The sequence below is a fragment of the Amblyomma maculatum genome, chromosome 8 (assembly GCF_055883805.1).
Source record: "Amblyomma maculatum isolate TAMU_Amacu chromosome 8, ASM5588380v1, whole genome shotgun sequence".
Taxonomy (NCBI): Eukaryota; Metazoa; Arthropoda; class Arachnida; order Ixodida; family Ixodidae; genus Amblyomma; species Amblyomma maculatum.
Genome location: NC_139351.1, coordinates 123,733,676 through 123,754,976, shown reverse-complemented (window position 1 = coordinate 123,754,976; position 21,301 = coordinate 123,733,676). Strand labels below are relative to the sequence as shown.

General features: G+C 46.1%; 3 protein-coding genes across 9 annotated transcripts in view; 1 reads left to right on the top strand and 2 right to left on the bottom strand.

The window, feature by feature from the left end:
* The window catches only part of Klp68D (kinesin-like protein 68D), a 33,827-nt gene extending 27,248 nt beyond the window's left edge, over positions 1–6,579 (bottom strand). Inside the window, exons 1-7 of one of the 7 annotated variants that reach the window (XM_084577564.1) lie at positions 6,366–6,579; positions 4,716–4,827; positions 4,536–4,621; positions 3,832–3,939; positions 2,412–2,536; positions 636–760; positions 449–532 (exon numbers count right to left, since the gene is read on the bottom strand). In XM_084577564.1, the coding sequence (XP_084433690.1) occupies positions 449–532; positions 636–760; positions 2,412–2,536; positions 3,832–3,939; positions 4,536–4,621; positions 4,716–4,736 (549 nt within the window). In that variant the 5' untranslated portion in view covers positions 4,737–4,827; positions 6,366–6,579. The other 6 variants (XM_084577571.1, XM_084577566.1, XM_084577567.1 and 3 more) reach the window with 6 other exon arrangements.
* A 2,353-nt stretch (positions 6,580–8,932) lies between these two features.
* Positions 8,933–11,694, bottom strand: LOC146182447 (heat shock protein 68-like). The gene has a single exon (XM_084577563.1). It carries the CDS (start codon positions 10,979–10,981, stop codon positions 9,059–9,061), a length of 1,923 nt encoding a protein of 640 aa, XP_084433689.1. The 5' UTR covers positions 10,982–11,694; the 3' UTR covers positions 8,933–9,058.
* A 4,912-nt stretch (positions 11,695–16,606) lies between these two features.
* Positions 16,607–18,700, top strand: LOC146182446 (heat shock protein 68-like). Its single transcript, XM_084577562.1, has one exon. The coding sequence runs from the start codon at positions 16,652–16,654 to the stop codon at positions 18,572–18,574; it is 1,923 nt and encodes a 640-aa protein (XP_084433688.1). The 5' UTR covers positions 16,607–16,651; the 3' UTR covers positions 18,575–18,700.
* The last annotated feature ends 2,601 nt before the right edge of the window (positions 18,701–21,301 follow it).

Sequence of the window (21,301 nt, the reverse complement as noted above, 5' to 3'; positions counted from 1 at the left end):
AAATTCTATATCTAGCATTTCGAAACGACGCCAAGAATAAATTTAAGCATGAAGTTCATGCATTACTAGCTGCGTAGATGAACAAGAGAAAACCCAACTCTGAGAATTTTACATATGTTTCCCCCCTAGCTCTGTGTTCTTTTTTTGTTTGTTTGTTTGTTTTCTTCTTGTATACCTATGTCGGTCTTGAGTTATGTTTTACGCTGCTTGTTTGTTAACTGCAAAAGACTTGCGCACACAGTATTAAAAAAGCTGCTGCTTGCTGTTCGACGCTCTTTTTTTTTCTTTTTTTCAGGACTACAGGCCCTTGTCAGGTGTTTGCAACACCTTTAGTCTGTACGTCCTCAGTTTCTGCATTCCATAAACTGGAATAAATGTTCCTATCATATTATTAAAAGCAAGCTGCGTGTTGTAGCATATTTAGCACCATCTGCAACGCGACACTTACCTTAACATAAACGCCAGTGTCGGGCCTCTCCTTCAGTTCCAGCCTCTTCGACTGGTCTTTTGAGATCAGGTCTCTAATCTCCTCCTGCAACAAACAATAAGAGAACATTGCTCACAGGAGGATGAGTTTGCTGACGAAGCACATGCACAACAAAACGCTGCGAGACTTGAACTGAGAGCAGGCTCACCTGATAAATCTCAAGATAAGAGGCCCTGACAAGGTACTGCTGATTCTGAGATCTCGCGATGTGGCTAAAAATGTGCTCGAAGGAGTTCGGAATGACACCCCGGCACTCTGGGTTGTTCGCAATACCTGTCCGAGGGGAGAGAGGGTGGAGCAAGAACAGACCGACCACCTTTACTTGAGAGGAACAGTAAAGCGGCATTTAAAATGAATGACAATCACAAAGAAAAAAAAAAGATAACAATAACTGGTTCACAAGAAAGGAAAGGTGCACTATCTGTCACACTTGTTTGTGGCCACCTGAACCACACCCTAAAGGAAGGGAGGAAGGTGGGAGCGAAAGTGAAAGAGAAGCCATAGTAGAGGACTACATAGTAATTTGAACCACCTGGGGATCTTTAACATGCACTGACATCCCACAGCACACGAACCCCTCTTCACCTGAATGTGTCCACACGAAAGAATGAAAACATAGAACCAGCACTCCTGGAATGAACTGGAGACGTTCGGCTGGGTGCTAAGGCAAACCGGTTGCTATTCTTAAAAAAAAAAGGTTTCTGTAAGATTTTACCTGTGAAATTGAGAAGCAATAGCAAGACGAATTTTTTTTTCTCAGCTAATATTCAAGCTACATTTTTAGTGGGAGTGCTGTTTTCGTTGTTCGAATGCCATAGCCTATCGCTACGGGTTGAACTAAATTTGTTCAGTGCCCTTTTAAAGGCCACTGCCACTGTGAATGCACCGATATCATTATTTTTGATTTAGTAGGGCAACACCTGGTATACTTGATGTAGAGGCAAATAAGAATCTTAGAGGAGCACAGTCACCAAATTTCGGTTGCAAGCAATTTTGCACAAGACATTAGTGTACACCTATGAATGGAAGGTATTCACCAATAACTGCTACATAAGTTTAAATGAAATAATCTTACCTGTTTCGGTTTTAACTTCAGCAGTTGAATAATGGCTATGGCATCGGTCACGTTAGGCATTAAGACGGTTGCAATATTACCGCTCCTCATTGACTCGCTGCAATGCCGGCTCTTAGGAAGGCTAGTTTTAGTGTCGTAATGAACCTAAATGACGAGAGAGCGATATATTGCACCTATTGCCATGGCTCGTGTGGTTCATAACGATGTTTGATATCATGGCTAGTGTTCCGCTGTTGAAACCAAAACAAGCAAGGAAAGGACTTCGATTACAAACTACTATTTAGTGGCCACACATAAATGTCACAGGGTGTGCAACGTTACAGAGAGGAAAGCACACATCCAAAAATTTGGTGTCTATGCCCCTTGATGTAACAATCAGCTCTGGGGTAATTAGTGCAGATATTCATCACTTCAATTACTACCAACCTGACATTTACAACTGGTTATAAGAATTTCCATCTAGAAATTCTTAACCAATTCACAAGCGGTTATTAAGTACCAAGATTCCTCGTGAATTAGCAATGGCTGGTGATTTAAGCAACATCAAAACCATTCAGTTTTTTTACTGACAACTTGATGCAATAGTAAGAGGTCAGATAATTCTGCCCATGCTAACACATATGGCTTCTACGTGATAAAAAAGACAACATTGCTTTTCTGTGAAGATCCTATAAGATTATACTTCGCTTCTTCTGGAATAAGAATCTGCGAATGGGGACCAAAACATCTGAGGGATGTCCACGTATGCTCCAAGAGCTATTCAATTTTTCGTCCAATTTTTCGCCACAATGGGCTGAACTAAAACAGAATAAGAGCCAAGCGAGAGTGAGAAGAAGAGCTGCATACAACCTTCCATAGTGTATGTTTTTCCAGTCCCAGTCTGGCCATATGCAAAAATAGTGCCGTTGAATCCCATCAGCACAGAGTCAACCAGTGGCCTGAATGTCTCATCATAGAGATCCACCTGTTTCGAGCTGTACAGGAGACAAAAGTAAGAAGTGCACTTATATCTGGTACAGCAGCAACAATCCACGAGCTTCATCAATCAAAGCTAAAGGTGTGCTGTCTAGATAGTCGCAGTTAAAAAGCAAATGTAACCTTTAGTGTAACCTATACAGTGCAAGTGTAACCTATGCAGTGCATGTAGCTTTTAAAACTTTTTCTTTTTGAAGCGTCTAGGGTCCGTATTCCCAGTTCACGTCATTTTCAGGGGCGTCGCTTTTGCCCTGACCTCGAGTCATGTGATTGGTGGAAACGATGAAACCAGATGTCAATTCAGTTGCCAGCATTTCCGGTTCAGGCATTTCCACCAATCAGATGAGGGTAGAAATGGTGAAAATGACGCTTCTGAAAACGACGCAAACTCGAAATACAGGCCAGAAGCGTTTCAAAAAGTCAGCGATACCAGTTACGTTTGAAATCCATGCTGGACGAAATGGTAAGGCGATTTCGTGCCAAAAAAAAAACGATCACCGTTGAAAACAAGAAATAATAGTGGATGCCACAAAAAGTTTTGCAGTGCAACTAGGAAGCGTTGTCTTGCGCTGCAACTTTTCTCTTCCCTTACACAATGGAAAGCTTTACTGAAGAATACTGCTACCAACTTTTCATTGTGGAAACAGCTTAGCGTGATGAAGAAAACAATTAAGTGGCCTTATGTGAGGTTAATTTTTTTTTTTAAGTATAGGGCTACCATGGAAGTGTGCGGTGTGCATAAATATAAAGACATTTTTAGCAAGCAGTCCCAAGCATACAAAGAAAAATCTTTATATTTTACTGTAAAGTTGAAAATAACATGGTGTCTGACAATGGTAACGGAAGATATTGTATCAGATGGTTGAATTTAATCAACGGCACTCCATTACAACATCCTTTACAGCCAAAATGTGCATACGTGAGTACACACATTCAAATAATTAACAGCCCATAAAACTAATATATAGGCATAATGTGAGATGAAACTGCTATACGCAGTCAAAAGCACATTGCACACATCACCAAACCAGCACCTAAAAAAGTATTTCAGAAGTTGCGTGGGAGCGACTTTCTTAGCAGTCACATACTGCGAAACCTATTATCAGGCATTCAGTAATATTTAGGTAGGGAATAAGTATTTTACAAGTTGCACGAAGCCGGCTAAGAAGTACATGTGATAGGTGTCCAGTGTCTTCAGCAAACATGATGTTAAACTAAGTTATCAGTGCTCTATACTGGTATTCATCTCTGTGTGGTCAATCCTTTGCAAGTGATTACTAGGACAAGGACTTACTTGCAATCGTAGACTGCATCAAATGTGTATTGCTTCAAAGAATCAACATCTCCCGCTTTTGGATTGCGTATGGTTACAATTCCAGTGTCTGGGTAGAGGTCAACAATCCTGCAATTGCAAAGAGCGACCCATCAGATGCTGTGCACCTACTGTGGCCCTTGCACATTACTTTGAAATTCAGGAGCACAAAAAAATACAGTAGGTCAGAAGCTAAGAATAAATGATGAAGCCAGACTTCCATGGTATGCTGCATAACATCATGCTCTATCATCATTGGGGCTTACTTATCAGAAAAAATAAACACACATGTACCTTTTTTTTTTTTTTTCATAGCAGTTTAAAATTTTACTACAAAACAGCACAAAAGTAGAGCTTTAGGTTGTAGCAGTACAGTACTTCCAGCACTTTCCTATTTGTCTACTAAGCAACCCTCGTTAAAACCCTCGATAAAAAAAAGGTACATGTGTGGTAATTTCTTGCTGATGCTTAAACCCCCTTTAAAATGTGTACTTTCCAAACACAGAAAGCAAATAAGAATATTACTAATGTGTTAAAAGAATCAGGCCAGCCAGAAAAGAGCTTGCATAGCTTTGCACAAGCTTTTCACAACACACAGCAGCCCAAATCAATTTCAGTTTTTGGAAAAGCACTCAAACCTGCACTAAAAAACTGCAGAAGAAAAGAAGTCAGGTTGGGGGTATTACCTTTCATGGCCGCCGGCAATTTCCTGCTCACTAAGTGGCCGACATCTGACCACAACTTTGACGGATTCAGACTTTGCTGACCTCGCCTGTGAAAGGGATTCACAAAAGAAGCAGGCATTTTATAACAAGGCCAAATGACATAGCTATGTCTAGAAAAAAAAGGAAAACCAAGTTCCTCACCATGTCTACAGTTTTGCCCATCTCTTCCCAGGTTTCTGAAGGTCACTGGCCCATGTGTGGTAGAGTGTTTGAAAAGGTAAGGGTAATTCCGCTTGACTTAAGGAAAAAGCATCTGAAAGAAAATCAATAAAGACAATGGCAAGGTAAAGAACTGCACAGCTAACAAAAGTGTTCATAAATACCAATCAATACCACATTCTGAAAGAGCCGATAGGACCAGAGCTCGCTTCTGTTCCTTAACAAGTAGATGGCCACGCACTAAATTAACAATTTCCTCCTCACCTTGCTAATGCTCCAGTGCCTGTTAGCACCGCAAGAAAAGAATTAAATGGACGGCGACAGGTCTGTCAAATTATTGCTCTCTCCACAGAATCTAACTGAAGACAACTCCACCCAAATATGTTTTTTTCACAGTAAAACTAGACTGTTAAAACATTATTATTCGTTCCGCAGAAAAATATGCATTTATTTCTGCGGAAAGTTGATTTAAAAATACACTTTTTTTTTTTATTCATACCATTCAATTCAAATTTGTGACATTGACGATAGAACAGATTTCATGACCATCAACTGAAAGAGAATGAGTCTACAGAGATTCATAAATAAAAGAAAAACACTGATGCCATAATGCTCTGCTTGCAACAAAGTCCACTTAAATTAATACTTGCACTTTTAATTGATCATATAGGTCAGATTCAATTTGCTCGATCATAAGACGATAACAAGTAAAGCACTGACGCAGCATACTTTAATATTGACAAGTTAAAGTTTTAGACTACAAATATTAGCGAAATCACGACTATATTACCTTCGTTCTCACCCTCTGTACGTAATACTCGAGTTTTTTCATTTCAATTTCACGGCCGATACTGTTCGTAAACGGTCACATTCACTCACATTACCGTAAATGGTCAAAAGCCACCGCTACCTAAAAACACGTTTCATCACAGTTAGCCGCAAGGAGCAGCGACATAAAACAACATAAATCTGTGATACGAGAAAAGCGCAGTGAGGGTGTAACCACACAAACAAACCAAACTATAAATGAGCTCGTTTACGCCATAATAACAGCAGCGCGCTAAACTGGCAAGTGACATAGGTGCCCTGCAGTAAATACACGAGGCACCATCACTGTGTAGGGGACTTCGTGCACACCTGCAGTGGCAGCATATAAATATGGTAATAACGCATAATCCAGATGAGGTTGCATTCTGAGCACGCGTTCACGCACCATCGGCAAACATACACAGTACACATGCAAAGAAAGTAGTAGCCAAATCGGATTGAATTGCGGTCTTACTTTACTCGGACTGGATCAAAGTTAATACCTGCAAATCACAATTCTGAGCCGCAGTTACCGAGTGGCTATCAAGGGCTGATAATTCCATATATCCAACGGAGTGCTAAAACTGAAACGTGAAGCAGAGCCCTACCTAGTAAAGTAGCACCTCGGTCACCTCGATCAACTGAATCAGCACAGTGTGCTTAATACTGTGAGAATATGAGATATCGGAGCTGTGCAACAGCTCATTTTGAAAGGTGCCAACTGGTCTAAAATGAAGCAAAGCAAACTCCCATTCAGTGAGAAAAGCCATGACGTCATCTCGAATCTCCTAGGGTTCTCTGCGTAAAGCGCACGGACAAGCGTACCTTTACGTCGGCTGAGACATTTTGTAGAACTTCTTTTTTGGGCCAGGATCACGGACCGCTGCCAGCCATGACGGTGGAGCCAGCCACTGTGGTTTATGAATTCCTTTTTCGTTCTTTGTTTTTTTTTTTTTTTTTTGTTTTTTTTTCAGTAGCAGCTTTGCAGCGAGAGCGATGCGTGGCCCCTCCCTCCCTGCTTCCAGTGAGCGAAGTGTGGTCTCCGTTACCATAACAACGAGGATACAGCTTATGCTGCGTCTTGGACTCCCGTTGGCTTTTCACCGTGCTTGAATTAGAGCACTGCGCTTGAGCCCAGCTTGAACCAGAGAATTTACCATAGACATCGCGCTAGAATATTATTCTAGTTCACTGTCTGTAGTTCCACCGTTCATAGTGGCGACAACCTTTGTACCATGCTTTGTACAACCCGCGCCGCCCTTATGGCCCATTCGCCAGTCAAATGAAGAGAAAAGGCAAGCAGATTGATTGTCGCATAAGCGCGGAAGAATCTTAACTTTTAAGGCCCCAATATAGTCCGACGTAACGCACGCGCGCGCGCACGTCGGCCTCCGCGACGTTACGTCGGCGAAAAACTGAGGTCTATAGTCCAATGTCACGGCGTGATGGACGTAGCGAGCGCGAGCCGACGCAGCCCAACGTCGCCGACGCGCAAATAGAATCTCGCCTATTTCTCGCCGACCGCGTCGGCCACGCATCCCAGCATTCCTCACGCGCAGTGAAGATGGCGGCTTGCATGTAGACATCGACCGCGCGCGCATTTCAGACACTGTTGTGGAAAAGCTGCTAGAAGGCATTCGAGGGCAGCCCTGCGTCTATGATACCAAGCGGATTGACTACAGAGTAGTTCAGAGGAAAGAAATATGCCTGGGATGCGAACTGTCAGTAGTGCGGCCGGGCACAGCTGTGACTTCTTCGCTGCGGTGCGTGTGCCATACACGTTCTAATGCATTGCTCTAGGAGGTGTAACGATGGTGTTGTTTCACTTATCTACAGTACAATCAGTGGAAGAATACCAAAATCTGCGGAAGCGGCTTCGCATAGAGTTGTGACCTGCACACGCCGGAATCGAAGGCCGTACTCGACTTGGCCACACGGAACGTCAGCGGCTCAACAACCAGGGAATTCGCGAAATTTATGGAATTCTACAGGAAGTGCTGCCGGCCGAGAAAGTGATCCTCATTACTGTGTAATCTATAACTCTTCTGTAATCGTACAGATACTTAAATTATGATTAGTTTTCAGTAAAACACGCACGTACACAATCATTGTTCCGTCTGTAGCCGTCGTCGACGCGGGCTCAGACAGTCGCTGGGCTGGACGTCTCCACGGCTGGCTGTACATGCTTTGTGTCATTTGAACATTCGCAGTAAACACATCGCATCATTGCCTTGATCACAACAGTAATTAGTGCCTCGATAGGCAGCCGGTTCGCCCCTGTAGGTGACCTGTCGTCTGCTCGAAAATGCACACCGAAAACGTACCAGCCCTCGAGGGCGTGTTGTGCGCATGCGCGACACGGCACCGGTCACGCCAGCCGCGCCAGACTGTAGAAGCGGCAGTTTTTTGACGCACCCGTCGTAGCCGACGTGCCGTGGCCGACGTCGCCGACTGAGCCAGTCGCGTCGAAAACGTCGGACTATATTGGGGCCTTTATAGCTAACATTTGGTTTGTTTTATAGGTTTCAACGTCCCAAAGCGCCTCAGGCTATGAGATATGCCGTAGGAGTCCAGAAATTTCGACCGCCTGGGAGCACTGACGTACAGAACACCGACACCTAGCTTTTTGCCTCCATCGAAAAGCAGCCGCTGCGACCGGGATTCGATCCCTTAACCACTGCACCACCATGGCGGGTAGCTGGCATTTGAGACAGCCTTGAAAGATGTAGCTTTGTTTGTATGCCGCAAGATTACAGAAGCATAGCAGTGGTTTCTGTAGGCCGTGCCACTCAGTATTAGGCTGCACTTATCCTTGAATTGAGATCCTGAAACATGTATGCTCAACTGATGTACTCAGCCAGTAGATTCCTGCAAGTTATGAAATTTGCCCATAACAGTTTTGTGGTCACCAATTGGGCTCAGTAAACACCAGGAAAGCAGCTACTACAACATGCACAGGTCACTTTTCTCGAGTCACTGTCCTCTGACAAAAGAAAGCCGTTATACTTAATATGTATGCAATTCTTTCTCCACTGTAACCCTGAACTTTAATATTGTTCACAACTGGGTGAGCAAAATTGGAGCGAAAATAGTATATATATATATATATATATATATATATATATATATATATATACTTACCAGTGACTACACTGCTGCAAGAAAATCTTGACAGAAGAAACAAGGCAAAGGAAGGAGATGAGACGTAGGACCGAGGCACTCATATTCTGCCTTTAGCCACTAGTTCAAAATATATGCACAAGCTGACTTGCCGAGACATCTTTTGTGTCACACTCCGCAAGCAGCAATCTTCAGTTCGGTGACAAAGCGAACCAGCCACCGTCGCCAAACTATTAACACACAAACCACATCCTTAAAAAAATAACTGTCCCTTTATTACGGTGTCAGAAGAAACAGCCTCTACAACAGGTACAATAAATAATTTAGATGACTATGAGGGTGTGAGCAAGGAACAACATGAGAGGTGAATGACTATAACTATAATCACTGTTCATTATTCAGTCCACTTCTTCGACAGTGGGTCCCGAATGGTGCGGAGCTGCCGAGGCGTGCTTGGGTCCCTGCGGCTGCTGTTGGTGGAGCTTGCTCATGATGGGCATGCAGGCCTGCTGCAGCTCCTTGAGACGGTGCTCATACTCGTCCTTCTCAGCCAGGCTGTTGGCGTCGATCCAAGAGATGGTCTCCCGACACTTGGACAGCACGGATTCTTTGTCAGAGGATGACAGCCTGTCTCCCGCCTCTTCAGCAGCCTGCTTCACACCGTAGACGTACGACTCGAGGGAGTTTCTGGCTGTCACCCTCTCACGCTGCACATCGTCCTCCTGCTTGAACTTCTCGGCCTCAGCAAGCATGCGCTCGATGTCCTCCTTGGAGAGGCGGCCCTTGTCGTTGGTGATGCGGATGCTCTCCTGCTTGCCCGTGCTTTTGTCGCGAGCAGAGACCTGCAGAATGCCGTTGGCGTCAAGGTCGAAGGTCACCTCGATCTGGGGAACGCCTCGAGGCGCAGGTGGAATGCCGTTCAGGTTAAATGTGCCCAGCAGGTGGTTGTCTTTGGTCAGGGCGCGCTCCCCTTCGTAAACTTGGATGGTGACCGCCGGCTGGTTGTCCGAGTAGGTAGTGAAAGTTTGCGACGTTTTGCAAGGGATCCGCGAGTTTCGCTCCACAATGCGCGTCATCACTCCGCCTGCGGTCTCGATGCCCAGAGACAGCGGCGCCACGTCCACCAGCAGCACGTCGCGGATCGTGTCGCTCGAGTCGCCGCTCAGCACGGCAGCCTGCACCGCAGCTCCGTAGGCCACGGCCTCGTCCGGGTTGATGCCCATAGACAGCTCCTTGCCGTTGAAGAAGTCCCGCAGCAGCTTCTGCACCTTGGGAATGCGCGTCGAGCCGCCCACAAGCACCACGTCGTGGATCTGCGACTTGTCCATCTTTGCGTCACGCAGGGCGCGCTCCACGGGTTCCAAGGTGCTGCGGAACAGGTCCATACAGAGCTCCTCAAACCGGGCGCGGGTGATCTTGCTGTAGAAGTCGATGCCTTCGAAAAGGGCGTCGATTTCAATACTGGCTTCGGCCGAGCTTGACAGGGTCCGCTTGGCTCGTTCGCAGGCCGTGCGCAGTCTTCGCACAGCTCTCGGGTTCACCCGAAGGTCCTTGCGGTGCTTGCGCTTAAACTCCTGCACGAAGTGCTCCACCATTCGATTGTCAAAGTCCTCACCTCCTAAGTGAGTGTCTCCTGCCGTGGAGCGGACTTCGAACATGGAACCCTCGTCGATTGTGAGCACGGAAACGTCGAAGGTGCCACCTCCCAGGTCGAAAATGAGGACATTCTTCTCACCGCGCAGGTTCTTGTCCAGCCCGTAGGCAAGCGCGGCTGCCGTGGGCTCATTGATGATGCGCAACACGTTGAGGCCAGCGATGGCTCCGGCGTCCTTAGTGGCCTGCCTCTGCGAGTCGTTGAAATAGGCCGGCACCGTAATGACAGCGTCGCTCACTTTTTTTCCCAGGTAGGCCTCCGCGGTCTCCTTCATCTTGGTCAAAACCATGGCGCTGATCTCTTCCGGATTGAAGCGCTTCCGCTCACCCTTGAACTCGACGCTGATTTTGGGCTTGCCTCCGTCGTTCTCCACCTTGAAAGGCCAGTGCCGGAGGTCGTCCTGGATCTTTGGATCGTCATAGCGGCGTCCGATCAGCCTCTTGGCGTCGAACACCGTGTTCTCTGGGTTCATGGCCGCCTGCGCCTTGGCTGCATCGCCGATTAGCCTCTCCGTGTCGGTGAAGGCCACGTAGCTCGGCGTCGTCCGGTTGCCCTGGTCGTTGGCGATGATTTCGACGCGACCGTGCTGGAAGACGCCCACGCACGAGTACGTGGTGCCCAGGTCGATGCCGATGGCCGGCACGTCTGACATTGTTCGGCTAGGCATGGTGATTGTGTTGTGAAAGTTGCGTTCAATTCAGAACACTCGATCGCTTGATGCACTCGATGAAAACTGCCGGACGCTTGTGCGGCACGGCATTTATACCATTCGCGCGCTTTTCTAGAAACGCCCAGAAGCCTCGTGTGTATTGCCAACCAATCAGAGGAAAGCAGGGCATTGACATCACATTTGCTGCTCTGCGATTGGTCGGGAGCTGTAAGAACGTTCCGGAAAGGTCTCGTGTCGTCTGCTTCCAGCTCACGAGAGAGAAAAATATATGGTGCTTAAGTTTTCGGCCGCATGCGTTCGTTCTAACAGATAACCAGCATTTGACGCAAATACGGTCACTTTACGAATCCAGCACAGTTATTATTCATTTAGTCGCCACATCAGAATGTTTACGTTTACCATTGCAGACGCAGCAACGCAGCCTACACATCCGCTGTCCGTTTTGTGGGATGGAGACGGTCGCGGCTCAGCGTATCGTGTATCGTGGCGAATACCCTAACTGTTTTAAATTAAGGAAGGATTTCAGACACAAAATTTCGCTTCGCGCTAAGCATTCTCGAAATGCCAGATATCTAGCGTCCGTATGCAAACGTAGCGGCCTGATAGGCTGGTATGGACAAACGAGAGTGCGCGAGAACATTCGAGAACTTGCGAGATCATAACAATCGAGGGAGTGGAAGATGGCCGCTCCCAGCGACAGCGTAACCGTAACAGCGTCACGCCAGCCGTTGAAGTTTCGTGTGGTTGTGTAGTCGGCCCGTCTGTCAGACGTTTCGGTCGCTAGAATTTGTAAGGCTTTCAATGTCGCATTTTCTTTTTGAAATGTAAATAATCACAGCGCGCCCGGTTTATACCTGGCTTTAAAATTTCTTAAAAATTTTTAAAGCCGGCTTATACCTGGCTTTAAAATTATTTAAAATTTTCTTGGCAAGACCAATATACTGTACATTTTTCATTCATGTATGATTTTTTAGAAATATTTTCTGCTGCCGTGCGGCTGACCTGGTAATTCATGCTTTTTTTTACCTTTGTGCTCGCCGCTTAGCATGTCAGGATAGGTGGATGTCATTTTTCCGTACATTTCGCCTTAATTGTTTCACAAATAAGTAAAAGCGCAAGCTTACATGACTTCTGATATGTCTCATTCCAACGTATAATGATGAATGCTGTCCATAGAGATACAAGGCGCCAAGTTAAGATTTGCCGGGCTGCTCGAAATGTTTGCTGGGAGCTTAATCAGACAAGTAGCACTCTTCCTAATCTAGTTCTTTCTCCGTCTGTATCGCTCATTTTGTCATTTTATTGTGCGTTCATGAAAAGCAATGCACAGAGACATATCCCCCCCCTCCCCCCCCCCCCCCTTTTTTTTTCTTCTTTTTGTGTGCTCTACCTTCTATGAGTATCCTGCTGCGTGACCGCCGTCCCTAGAAGCAGCCACTTCTCAGTCCCCATGTGATACATTACGGATGTGCTGTGTTCAAGCAGGCAAACTGCCAATTTCACTTCTGAAGTTCTTGAAGAAGCATTTCAGGTATTCCAGATGTTTGCCATAAGGCATATTAAGAAAGGGTAAGAGGACATGGGAGAAAGAAAAAGAAGTGCAGGCCTGTCTTACTTAAATGTCTGCAAAATTTGCAGGTGAAAATCCACTGCCCTACCATTGTCTAACAGAAACCGTAGCCGGCCATGTCCACAATAGGTGTCGCACAACATATGGTTCTAAACCAGCAGCCAAATTACATGAGCAAAAGCAAAGGGAAAAAAAAAACATATATATACATATATATATATATATATATATATATATATATATATATATATATATATATAAATTTTACTTTCATTTTTTTATCAGCCAAGAAAAGAAATTTTCTTGACAATTATTTAACAACTTTTGCATGTCCATAATAGGTATCGCGCAACATATGACTCTAAACAAGCAACCAAATTATATGAGCAAAAGCAAAAAAAAAAAAACAATTTTATTTTCATTTTTTTTATCAGGCAAGGAAAGATATTTTCTTGACAATTATTTGACACAACTTTTGCCATTATGCATGACTATAAATAGATGATGTTCATCTCCATATGGCTGCATGCAACAATGTTAATAGGTGATGCCATCGCTGTTTCCCCGTTAGCGCACACTTTAATTCTTGTAGGCATGATAGAATCGGCTGGGTTGATGACAGTGGCCAGAACATCCCTGGAATTTTTGTGGATGTCTGGTCCTATATATATATATATATATGACAATGCTAATTTATATGGATATATACATGTCGGTTATTCCTGATCACTTCACTGTGACATGGCGGATATTCCACATAACCATACATTCTACAGCAAACTTTTTGTTGGGCTATATAGTTGGTCTATTCATGGTCCAGAGTCTTGTATCAGAGAAAATCTGGCATCGGTAGCGTTGGACAAGAGTAAAAGATGCTGGTTCTTAGACAGGGTCATGACATTACAGCATACAAAGGGAAAGCGTCAAGAATTTCAGGCAGGATTCGATACCCTTAAAACGGTAACCAGACGGGGTTGCAACTAGGACATGCAGGGAGTGCTTGTCTAACGACGAGCTTGACAAGCCAGGTATAAACCAGGCGCGCCGTGATTATTTACATTTCAAAAAGAAAATGCGACATTGAAAGCCTTACAAATTCTAGCGACCGAAACGTCTGACAGACGGGCCGACTACACAACCACACGAAACTTCAACGGCTGGCGTGACGCTGTTACGGTTACGCTGTCGCTGGGAGCGGCCATCTTCCACTCCCTCGATTGTTATGATCTCGCAAGTTCTCGAATGTTCTCGCGCACTCTCGTTTGTCCATACCAGCCTATCAGGCCGCTACGTTTGCATACGGACGCTAGATATCTGGCATTTCGAGAATGCTTAGCGCGAAGCGAAATTTTGTGTCTGAAATCCTTCCTTAATTTAAAACAGTTAGGGTATTCGCCACGATACACGATACGCTGAGCCGCGACCGTCTCCATCCCACAAAACGGACAGCGGATGTGTAGGCTGCGTTGCTGCGTCTGCAATGGTAAACGTAAACATTCTGATGTGGCGACTAAATGAATAATAACTGTGCTGGATTCGTAAAGTGACCGTATTTGCGTCAAATGCTGGTTATCTGTTAGAACGAACGCATGCGGCCGAAAACTTAAGCACCATATATTTTTCTCTCTCGTGAGCTGGAAGCAGACGACACGAGACCTTTCCGGAACGTTCTTACAGCTCCCGACCAATCGCAGAGCAGCAAATGTGATGTCAATGCCCTGCTTTCCTCTGATTGGTTGGCAATACACACGAGGCTTCTGGGCGTTTCTAGAAAAGCGCGCGAATGGTATAAATGCCGTGCCGCACAAGCGTCCGGCAGTTTTCATCGAGTGCACAGGGTTGCCAGATTTGGCTACTTTACGCCAAATTGGCTACTTTCTGAGCCGCCTGGCGACAAAAATTTTAGGTTGGCTACTTGGCTACTTTCTGGCTACTTTGAAAAATTTTCGCCTATTCCAACGAGCCCGTTTGCGCGCTGTTCAGGATGCTCGTTTTTATAGATAGACAGATAGCAAATCTATCAACGGTAGCACTGCAATACAACTAACTCTGCATGGTGACGACTGTCCCCACTGTGTTTCAAAGCGGACGCTCTTAACATCCATCCGCTAAAACCCCTTGATAATTTGAAAGTAGCGACACTCTCCTCCGCGCCGCGCTTTCCTCTTCAATTCTCCTCGCGCGGCTAAGGGGCGCGGCGGCTACGAGCTCTGCGCACGACACGCTTTTTCTCCCTGGCGCCCGCCGTCCGGCGGCAGCAGTGAGTGATCGAAGCGCGCGTTTTTAGGCCAGGTCTGCGCTGCAGGGTCTAGTACTGCCTCTGTCTGGCTGTGTTTGGGTTTTTTTATCTTTTTTTTTAGTGTGAACTCCGTCACCGCGGTAAAACTTCGCAAAACGAGAGAACGACCCAGGCTGGTGCTTTGAACTTTAAGATCAGAGAAAGTAAAAGCGGCCGCTTAGTTTATTTCGCTACTTTCAAGCTATCTTGGCTAAGCATAGTATATGTCACGTGATAAACCTTGAGTTTGGGTCATTGGTTAATTATACACTTATTTTGACCAACTACGGGCGAAATTAAATGATATTTAGTAAATCGCACTTGAAACCCAAATTTCCGCTGCAGCATCGAGTCATATACCGCTGGAAAGCTTAGGCCAAGTGTAATGGCACTGTGCTAGTGATCCTCATTAATCTGCGTTAATTATTTAATTTTGTATAAAACCAAACTTTGAGCTAGACGATCAAGTCATATACCGTTGAAAAGCTTAGGATGTCTCCAAATGCTCTGAATTAGTTAGCAATCCATATTAGTTAGCGTTAGTGAGCTATATGCATCGTCATATACCTTTCGAAAGCTTAGGTTGAGTGCAAATGAGTTGTGGTAGTTATCGAACCAAATTAATTAGTGCTAATTATTTAACTGCACTTAAAGCCAAACTTTGCATTATAGATGGCAAACTAAGGGCAAATGTAAAAGGTTTATGCTAGCTAGCCAAACTTAGATAAAAATCACAACAGAGCTAACATACTAACTAGGCTTTCCACGAACTGCTTCGAAATGTTTTTCTTTGCCCGTGCATATTTGCTTGCAGTACGTCTTATTTAGCGTGCACCCGCTGACAATAAATTAGTCATGAGTGCATCTTCCGTCCATAGGTTTGTCTCATCAGTGTGAAAGTGGCTTTTGCACTTATACTTTGTTCGCAAAATAAAACAGTTGCGCACTTTCAATGCGATCAAGGAGCGCGGACAACCATTCATTGACCGCAATTCGCCGAATATTATTAGGCACTAGTGTCAAGGAAGCTTACGAATATACTCGGTATACCTATGAAAGAATGATTTCTATATCTCTAGGCAAGGTAAACGCCTCTCGATAATGTAATATTATACTTGAGAAACCGAAGGTTCCCGTCCAACGCCTAGTAGTCATGATCAAAAAGAAGTGTGTGTGATCATGTGAACACCCCCTGCACATTGGCCATATCCTTGATAAACCCAAACGATGATTGAGAAGGTCAACTCAACTATTTACGGCAGGCCTGAACATCGCACCTGAGTGGTTGCAGTTTCCTTTCATCGTGTTCTCCTTTTGTAGACATTGTTTGAGACATCCAACTCCACTAACATTTTATACTTACATTTTCGTGGACATAATTTTATGCATTTTATATTGTTTCTAATCATCACAGACAAGTTTCTGATAACATGTGTGTTTATCTGGTCAGTTTAGTTTTATGTCTGTTTATATAATATCGCAGTCTTACGCAGCCAGTTTTTTTTTTTTTCAGAAATCTTTTCTACGTGATTTAGTTTCTATAAGACGCAAGTGGCATTTGTTTCTTCACGAGCGTTGGAATAAAATGACGATTAAACGAATGTTTTTGGTTGTCTTTTTGCAGTGAGCGCTCTATTTACTGCCCCATGCATGGCCTCATGGCTCCTTTTTGGCTACTTTTTATTGCTCTTCCTCTGGTTGGCTACTTTCTGGCTACTTTTCCCATTTTTGTGGCGACTTTTCGTTTTTTGGACCTGGCAACCCTGTGTCAAGCGATCGAGTGTTCTGAATTGAACGCAACTTTCACAACACAATCACCATGCCTAGCCGAACAATGTCAGACGTGCCGGCCATCGGCATCGACCTGGGCACCACGTACTCGTGCGTGGGCGTCTTCCAGCACGGTCGCGTCGAAATCATCGCCAACGACCAGGGCAACCGGACGACGCCGAGCTACGTGGCCTTCACCGACACGGAGAGGCTAATCGGCGATGCAGCCAAGGCGCAGGCGGCCATGAACCCAGAGAACACGGTGTTCGACGCCAAGAGGCTGATCGGACGCCGCTATGACGATCCAAAGATCCAGGACGACCTCCGGCACTGGCCTTTCAAGGTGGAGAACGACGGAGGCAAGCCCAAAATCAGCGTCGAGTTCAAGGGTGAGCGGAAGCGCTTCAATCCGGAAGAGATCAGCGCCATGGTTTTGACCAAGATGAAGGAGACCGCGGAGGCCTACCTGGGAAAAAAAGTGAGCGACGCTGTCATTACGGTGCCGGCCTATTTCAACGACTCGCAGAGGCAGGCCACTAAGGACGCCGGAGCCATCGCTGGCCTCAACGTGTTGCGCATCATCAATGAGCCCACGGCAGCCGCGCTTGCCTACGGGCTGGACAAGAACCTGCGCGGTGAGAAGAATGTCCTCATTTTCGACCTGGGAGGTGGCACCTTCGACGTTTCCGTGCTCACAATCGACGAGGGTTCCATGTTCGAAGTCCGCTCCACGGCAGGAGACACTCACTTAGGAGGTGAGGACTTTGACAATCGAATGGTGGAGCACTTCGTGCAGGAGTTTAAGCGCAAGCACCGCAAGGACCTTCGGGTGAACCCGAGAGCTGTGCGAAGACTGCGCACGGCCTGCGAACGAGCCAAGCGGACCCTGTCAAGCTCGGCCGAAGCCAGTATTGAAATCGACGCCCTTTTCGAAGGCATCGACTTCTACAGCAAGATCACCCGCGCCCGGTTTGAGGAGCTCTGTATGGACCTGTTCCGCAGCACCTTGGAACCCGTGGAGCGCGCCCTGCGTGACGCAAAGATGGACAAGTCGCAGATCCACGACGTGGTGCTTGTGGGCGGCTCGACGCGCATTCCCAAGGTGCAGAAGCTGCTGCGGGACTTCTTCAACGGCAAGGAGCTGTCTATGGGCATCAACCCGGACGAGGCCGTGGCCTACGGAGCTGCGGTGCAGGCTGCCGTGCTGAGCGGCGACTCGAGCGACACGATCCGCGACGTGCTGCTGGTGGACGTGGCGCCGCTGTCTCTGGGCATCGAGACCGCAGGCGGAGTGATGACGCGCATTGTGGAGCGAAACTCGCGGATCCCTTGCAAAACGTCGCAAACTTTCACTACCTACTCGGACAACCAGCCGGCGGTCACCATCCAAGTTTACGAAGGGGAGCGCGCCCTGACCAAAGACAACCACCTGCTGGGCACATTTAACCTGAACGGCATTCCACCTGCGCCTCGAGGCGTTCCCCAGATCGAGGTGACCTTCGACCTTGACGCCAACGGCATTCTGCAGGTCTCTGCTCGCGACAAAAGCACGGGCAAGCAGGAGAGCATCCGCATCACCAACGACAAGGGCCGCCTCTCCAAGGAGGACATCGAGCGCATGCTTGCTGAGGCCGAGAAGTTCAAGCAGGAGGACGATGTGCAGCGTGAGAGGGTGACAGCCAGAAACTCCCTCGAGTCGTACGTCTACGGTGTGAAGCAGGCTGCTGAAGAGGCGGGAGACAGGCTGTCATCCTCTGACAAAGAATCCGTGCTGTCCAAGTGTCGGGAGACCATCTCTTGGATCGACGCCAACAGCCTGGCTGAGAAGGACGAGTATGAGCACCGTCTCAAGGAGCTGCAGCAGGCCTGCATGCCCATCATGAGCAAGCTCCACCAACAGCAGCCGCAGGGACCCAAGCACGCCTCGGCAGCTCCGCACCATTCGGGACCCACTGTCGAAGAAGTGGACTGAATAATGAACAGTGATTATAGTTATAGTCATTCACCTCTCATGTTGTTCCTTGCTCACACCCTCATAGTCATCTAAATTATTTATTGTACCTGTTGTAGAGGCTGTTTCTTCTGACACCGTAATAAAGGGACAGTTATTTTTTTAAGGATGTGGTTTGTGTGTTAATAGTTTGGCGACGGTGGCTGGTTCGCTTTGTCACCGAACTGAAGATTGCTGCTTGCGGAGTGTGACACAAAAGATGTCTCGGCAAGTCAGCTTGTGCATATATTTTGAACTAGTGGCTAAAGGCAGAATATGAGTGCCTCGGTCCTACGTCTCATCTCCTTCCTTTGCCTTGTTTCTTCTGTCAAGATTTTCTTGCAGCAGTGTAGTCACTGGTAAGTATATATATATATATATATTCTATTTTCACTCCAACTTTGCTCACCCAGTTGTGAACAATATTAAAGTTCAGGGTTACAGTGGAGAAAGAATTGCATACATATTAAGTATAACTGCTTTCTTTTGTCAGAGGACAGTGACCCGAGAAAAGCGACCTGTGCATGTTGTAGTAGCTACTTTCCTGGTGTTTGAGCCCAATTGGTGACCACAAAACTGTTATGGGCACATTTCATAACTTGCAGGAATCTACTGGCTGGGTACATCAGTTGAGCATACATGTTTCAGGATCTCAATTCAAGGATAAGTGCAGCCTAATACTGAGTGACACGGCCTACAGAAACCACTGCTATGCTTCTGTAATCTTGCGGCATACAAACAAAGCTACATCTTTCAAGGCTGTCTCAAATGCCAGCTACCCGCCATGGTGGTGTAGTGGTTAAGGCGCCCGAATACTGTCTCTAAGGAAGCGGGACTGAATCGCGGTCGCAGCGGCTGCTTTTTGATGGAGGCAAAAAGCTAGGTGTAAGTGTTCTGTACAATGTCAGTGCACGTTAAAGAGCCCCAGGCGGTCGAAATTTCTGGACTCCTCAACTACGGCATCTTTCATAACCTGAGACGCTTTGGGACGTTAAAACCTATAAAACAAACCAAATGTTAGCTATAAAAATTAGGATTCTTCCGCTTATGCGGCAATCAATCTGCTTGCCTTTCCTCTTCATTTGACTGTCTATTGCAGCTGCTTGCTTTAATGTCTTATTTTTAATCTTGAGTCTGGTTTATGGGTTTAACTTTCCACAGCAAATTCACCTCAACACCTAAGCTTTATGGAAATTCTGGCATGAACGAACAGCATCAATAGAAAAAAAATATACACACAGCTGCTATAATCTTATACATTTAACACAGATTTCTCGTGTCATGTGCATCGCAACTTATTTACCCAACAACCTTTTAAAGGCATATGGAGACTGAAGACTACAGCACACTAATAACAATGCGAAACCAAAAAAAATGCGATGCAAACACTTGTGTTTGCAATGCTTACATGCTGTTACTGTGCATTTCAAAGCCATTGTCTTACATCGCTACTGTGCTTGCTCAAGACTATATATAGGGCGTACATTCTTGCAAGGTGCACCAGTGAAATAAAATCCAGTTGCTAAAGCTACCATAGACTATAGGCTAATGTGGTGCTTATTTGGTGGACAGTGGTTGACACGTTTTCCCCACCACTGTGCAGATTGGCTTCGAGCAACAGCAGCTGCGTGCAGTGCCAGTACCAATTGGAAGTGAGGGGGCAGTGTATGCCACCCAAGAACTCCCTGGATGAATTGCAGCATGGAGACACCATGACTGTCGAAAAATTGCTGCTCATGATTGCTTTGCAGCCAGGTTTTGCACATCATCAATCTATAACTCCTCTACAGTAGGGCATGTGGTTCAGCAAGCCACTTTATAAAAAACTCTGGATAGAGTGCTTCATGGTGGCCATATACCTTTTTATGAGGTATCTGTTTCCCAAGCCAGCACTGCCTGGCAGGGAAGTATTTACTCGTGTAGACATATTTATGTGCTGAAGTTGCACTGTCAATCGAAGACGATGAAAAACATTGTACTTTGATTCCCTCTATCACTCAGAGCATCTGATGTTGCCTTGTAAATTTCATCATGAGAACATATGCGAGGCTTTAGAAACAAAATATGCCCCGTCGGGGTGGCGCAGTGGTTACGGCGCTCGACTACTGTTCCCAAGGATGCCGGATCGAATCCCGGCCTCAGCGGCCGCTTTTCGATGCAGGCAAAAAGCAAGGCACCAGTGTGCTGTGCGATACCAGTGCACGTTAAAGAACCCCAGGTGGTCGAAATTTCCGGAGTCCTCCACTACGGCGTCTCATAGCCTGAGTCGCTTTGGGACGTTAAACCTCACAAACTAACCAACCAACCAGAAACAGAACATGGAACATCCAGCAGACATGTATGCTTACTTTCTCTTCGTGTACTTTAAACACATGTTTAGAGCTTTGCTGCCCATTCTTGGCAAATTTGTTGAGAACCATTATTAGTGCAAGAGTCAGCACAGCTTCTGCACATAAGTGCCCGCTCATTTTCTTTGCACAGTACTATTCAGACAAGCCGTACTATGTTTACAGCACTGCTAGTATACCCGCTCCTGCCAAAAAACTTGCCAGTGCGAACACTAGGCTACCCCCTGCAGGAGAAATAAATATGCATTGTGGCACATATTGCTGCTAATACATATAGTACACAGTGTGCTTTTAGTAACAAACCTTTAAGCACCTATCTCATTATGCTTCTCTTGTGGTGTTGCCTCACGTGGCAAATAAG

Coding starts and splice junctions, on each gene's coding strand:
- LOC146182447 (XM_084577563.1), bottom strand. CDS start 10,981: ATGCCTAGCCGAACAATGTCAGACGTGCCGGCCATCGGCATCGACCTG.
- LOC146182446 (XM_084577562.1), top strand. CDS start 16,652: ATGCCTAGCCGAACAATGTCAGACGTGCCGGCCATCGGCATCGACCTG.